At 48.6% G+C, this 5,314-nt stretch overlaps 1 protein-coding gene across 1 annotated transcript; it reads left to right on the top strand.

Annotated features, from left to right (window-relative positions):
• The first annotated feature begins 2,346 nt into the window (after nucleotides 1-2,346).
• LOC136528173 (berberine bridge enzyme-like Cyn d 4) lies at nucleotides 2,347-4,314 on the top strand. Its single transcript, XM_066521100.1, has one exon. It carries the CDS (start codon nucleotides 2,384-2,386, stop codon nucleotides 3,965-3,967), a length of 1,584 nt encoding a protein of 527 aa, XP_066377197.1. The 5' UTR covers nucleotides 2,347-2,383; the 3' UTR covers nucleotides 3,968-4,314.
• The last annotated feature ends 1,000 nt before the right edge of the window (nucleotides 4,315-5,314 follow it).

Here is a 5,314-nt window from a genome sequence, read left to right as displayed (position 1 = left end):
AGCAACATGGACGTGACCAAATGGCGGAAGGGAAAGCAACATCTATGTGGCCAAGAGGCTAGAAGGGAACGCAAACATGGGGGAGCATCTGACTTCAATGAGTGAGAGAGAGGAGTAGAGTCTTCCATGCTAGATACATTAGTATATGGACAAGCGGTGCAACCGACTAGGGCTCAACACAATGATAGGCGTGAAAAGTTGAAGTCGTAACAGGCCTACCTTGGCACCGTAGACTAATGAAACTCTACAGCACAACGGATGTGCTTGCAAGGAGCCCATCTTTCCACCAGCCAGACAAGCATCAAAAACTCAACACCCACTGTACAAACACTACAATGCGTGCTTGGTCACCGTAAATTTCTTGTCGTAGCACTCACAGCAATTCTCCTATAGTGGCCACACCAGGAGCTGAGAAAGTGATGCGGTTCTCTTGAGTGTAGAATATAATATGTGAAACTTATATGTCCATGAATATTTATGCCTTCTTAGATGTCTTTTGTTGGCTATGGAAGGTCAACATTTATGCTGGTTTTATAGCTCAGCTTTATCTTGTTTGCCGATTTTGCAGCTGTATATCACTAGGATCCTTATGCCTATTTACGTGTGTTGGGAATACCATAATCATTTGACAGAGGGTGATTGCAATCATATGCCCAGAAATATCAACCCAGAGATACGATGAGACAGGCTAGGTGGGCACTTCTGTCCATTCAACCATCTTCTTGGTCATTCACTCCTAGTAACTATTATTTTAGTGGTCATAGTCTAACAACAAATTGCCATAACTAACAGTGTCTATTAGCAAGATATAAAAGAGTAGGGGGAATCAAAAAATATGTACATCGAAAGGTATTATTCACTAAATTAACCTAACCTTTTTTATATAACGAGGCTTGTTGTGCTATTTGCTCATGTAATATTAGAGGAAAATCGGCTGCTGGATTAGAGCTGAGAGGGATATGGAGGAAGCTACGCTGCCCCCTGTTATTGCTTCTGTGGGGAGGAAGAGGAACCCTATGGGAATGGGTGGATTAGGATACCTGAGTCCGTGTAGAACAGGACAGGAGAGGCAAACGAACATGAGTGTAGGGAAGGATAAGGTTGCTGAATTATTTTTTTCCTTTCACTATGCATGTTATAAAGTGTGGACATAATAGTGCCATGTGTAGACGATGGATGTGATCGATGGATTCTGCCACGGTGTGAATAATGTACCTATCATTTTCAGGACTTTTCTATAAGAACTTTTTTGAGGAGCCCCTTTCATTTAGAGGAATTAGAATCTGTTTTATGGAATAAGCTATTTTTGCTTGGAGTTTGACATTCCATAACTTTACAAAGTTTAGATATAAGCTTGTCTTAAATTTATAGGGTGAGAGAGAGAAATTGATTCCACATACCCTTATGCTACACTTCTGTTCGGTAACTTATAGCACGCTCTTTGGCTCGCTCCTCTGTTGCTCCCCTATGTAGGCAACAACACTATACAAATATACTTCAAATGTTACCATATTAACTTAATTGATTAGTGTCTAAATTGTGATTATTAGAATAGATTTTAATTATGATTATAGAATCGCACGATTGGTGACATAGTATCGACACCTCCTGCCTGTTCGTCAAAGATGATCAAGAACTCCAACGAACGGAGAAGTCGAGGAGGCAGGCGAAACAACATAATGGTAGAGGAGAGAGCGGGTGGACGCAGCGTGCCTCCTCGACTGGTGGACCCAAACCCCACCGGTCAGCTGTCCACGCTGACGCAGCGTGCTGGATCCATAGGGCACGCTTCGTGGCATTGCCACCTCAGCTAGCAGGCCAGGATGACTGGTGAGACCTAAACAAACTTTAGACTTCGGTGACCTATCTTATACTTGAAGACAACTTTACGAACCTAGGGTGAGTTTCACTAAAAAAAAAAAAGCTCAATAATGCTACATGCATGGGCGGACCAACCTAACAGTGGTCTCCTCTTCTATAGGAATTTCTATCCTCGTCTATGGTTTCTTTGATGCATGCATGGATATGAGGTGAGACCAGACTTCATTTTTCAGTAGCGGTACTATTTGGCTCCACATTAACGTTGCATTGTTTTGCATTAATGCGAATATTAACACCAATGTAACCTGCAAGAAATCCATCCGGCATAGGCCCTGTAAAAACGCCCGGCCGTAGGCTTTGACCAGTTACCTTCCCTGATATAGTACGTAGCTTCCATGCATGCAGTAATAAGCGTAAGCCGGTACCTCCTCGACCGATCCGCGCGAGTAGGAAACGGAGAAGAGGAATGCCCACTCGTAGCCTCTATATAAAGCCTACGTCCTGCCCTTGTGGTGACCCAATGCAACCACACACTGCAGTGCCATCTACTCGATCCCCTGCAATGGCGACATCAAGCAGGTCCCTTGCCTTGGCGCTCCTCTTGTGCGCCTTGTCAGCCTCCTGCCACGCCGCCATTTCCTACCCACCGTCGGCCATGCCCGCGGCCGCGCCCGCCAAAGATGACTTCCTCTCGTGCCTCACCAAGAGCGTTTCCCCGCGGCTCCTCTACACCAAGAGCTCGCCTGCGTACGGCTCCATCTGGGCGTCCACCGTCAGGAACGTCAAGTTCGACTCGGACAAGACGGTGAAGCCGCTGTACATCATCACCCCCACCGAAGCCGCCCACATCCAGACCACCGTGGCGTGCGGCCGGAAGCACGGCATGCGGGTCCGCGTGCGGAGCGGCGGGCACGACTACGAGGGCCTGTCGTACCGGTCTGCCAAGCCGGAGACATTCGCCGTGGTGGACATGTCCACGATGCGGCATTTGTCGATCAACGGCAGGAACGCCACGGCGTGGGTCGACTCCGGCGCGCAGCTCGGCGACATCTACTACTTCATGGGAAAGTACACCCCTAGGCTCGCGTTCCCGGCGGGCGTGTGCGCCACCATCGGCGTCGGGGGCCACTTCAGCGGGGGCGGCTTCGGCATGATGCTGCGCAAGCACGGCATCGCCGTGGACAACGTCATCGACGCCAAGGTGGTGGACGCCAACGGCAACCTGCTGGACAGGAAGTCCATGGGCGAGGACTACTTCTGGGCGATCCGGGGTGGCGGCGGCGAGAGCTTCGGCATCGTGGTGTCGTGGCAGCTGAAGCTCGTGCCCGTCCCACCCAAGGTGACCGTGTTCCAGGTCCACAGGGGGCTCAAGGACGGCGCCATCGACCTCATCACCAAATGGCAGCAGGTGGCGCCGTCCCTCCCCGAGGACCTCATGATCCGGATCATGGCCATGGGAGACACTGCCATGTTCGAGGCCCTGTTCCTCGGCACGTGCAAGGACCTCCTCCCGCTGATGGGCAGCCGCTTCCCGGAGCTGGGCGTGAAGCAAGCGGACTGCAAAGACATGTCGTGGGTGCAGTCCACGGCCTACATCCCCATGGGCGCGTCGGCCACCGTGAACGACCTCCTCAACCGGACGTCCAGCATCAAGGCCTTCGGCAAGTACAAGTCGGACTACGTCAAGGACCCCATCCCCAAGGCCGTGTGGGAGAAGATCTACACCTGGCTCGCCAAGCCCGGCGCCGGGATCATGATCATGGACCCCTACGGCGCCAAGATCAGCTCCATCCCGGACAAGGCGACGCCGTTCCCGCACCGGCAGGGCATGCTGTTCAACATCCAGTACGTCAGCTACTGGTCCGGCGAGGCCGGCGGGGCGGCGCCAACGCAGTGGAGCAGGGACATGTACGCGTTCATGGAGCCGTACGTGACCAAGAACCCGAGGCAGGCGTACGTGAACTACAGGGACCTGGACCTCGGCGTCAACCAGGTGGTCGGCGACATCTCCACCTACGAGAGCGGCAGGGTCTGGGGCGAGAAGTACTTCAAGTGCAACTTCGAGAGGCTCGCCAGGATCAAGGCCAAGGTGGACCCCACCGACTACTTCAGGAATGAGCAGAGCATCCCACCATTGTTCAAGTGAGCATATATACCGCGCTAGCTACCAGCAGATCTATCATCCTTTCGACCGCGCCAATGCAAGCAAAGGGACGACGAGTCGTACGTACAAGCTGGTTAGTTAGATTGATCCTGCTTTATTTGCACGCGTTGAGTTATATACAAGGTGCTTTGCATGGAGAGTTATGAAAAAAGGAGCTGGACTACTCATAACTGTCAGCCCTCCAAGTAAATAAGGATACACGACATGCATTGTCGTGCCTAATTAGTAGTTTCTTCTTTTTGTTGAGTTTTTAGTTAGCGTGTTACTTAATTTTCCTTGTACTGATGCTACTGCAACTTATTCATAGTCGTGACGTTTTTCTTGCATCATGGATTGATCTATCTCTGACGCATTTGGCAATATTTAATTTTCTGTTACTTGTGCTGAAACATTACGAAATTGCATTGCCTGATATATATTATATTATTATAAACGAGTTAATTCTAAACTTGACTGGTCCATGTTCCACAAATTAAAGGGCGTCAAGAGGCTATCAAAATTCAAAAATACAGACCGACTTGCTTTCCAAATATAAGGTTAAAAATTTCCGCAAAGGTTATAGCCAAGAGGCGGGTCTGTTCGCTTGGAGGAATTTAGATGGTTTGGAGGAATGCTGGAGCAATTTGTGAGAGAAAAACACTGTTCTGGATGGAAAAAAGAAGCGGATCAAGCCGGGTTTAAGGGCACGCGAACGGGGCCTAGTGGCAAAAAAAAAGTCATACGTCCGTCGCAGACTACCTTTGTACCAGGACAATATAGTTTAGACGGTGTTATGTAATGGGTAATTCTTCATCAAATGACACTACACCACAACACCGAGATTGGCGATGAACGATCTGACATTGAAAGCGGATACAGCGATAGATGATCTGTTGCTAAAAAGTTATAGCGACAGACTTGTGCAGACGGTGCAAGTCCTGTCACTAAAAATCTTTAGCGTCAGACAGTACTTTTAGCGACAGATAGTTTGCTGCCCTGAATATTTATAGCGACAGATAGTCCATTGCTAGTTTTTAGCGACAGATGCTCTGTTACCAAGCATATACCGACAGACCATCCAATAGCACATGTATTTATAGCGACAGATGGTTCAATAGGACAATATAAATATACAAAAAAATAAATACAATGAGAAAACATGTAGCACATATCACATATCATACCTAGATTCAAACTTAATATAGTGTCCACATGTCATGTGAAGGTACACAAACATATATATATCACATAGATAGAGGTCAATACATGTTACATCCAATTTGTCTTGTACACCATATGCTTGTGTACATCATCCAGCAAAGTGAAGCACCAAAAGAGTTACATGAGTGC

Source organism: Miscanthus floridulus, chromosome 19 (assembly GCF_019320115.1).
Source record: "Miscanthus floridulus cultivar M001 chromosome 19, ASM1932011v1, whole genome shotgun sequence".
Classification (NCBI taxonomy): Eukaryota; Viridiplantae; Streptophyta; class Magnoliopsida; order Poales; family Poaceae; genus Miscanthus; species Miscanthus floridulus.
The sequence above is the reverse complement of the archived record's forward strand: the minus strand, read 5'-3'. Positions and strand labels throughout refer to the sequence as shown.

Bases quoted from the DNA above. Each gene is read 5' to 3' on its own strand.
- LOC136528173 (XM_066521100.1), top strand. From the start codon at position 2,384: ATGGCGACATCAAGCAGGTCCCTTGCCTTGGCGCTCCTCTTGTGCGCC.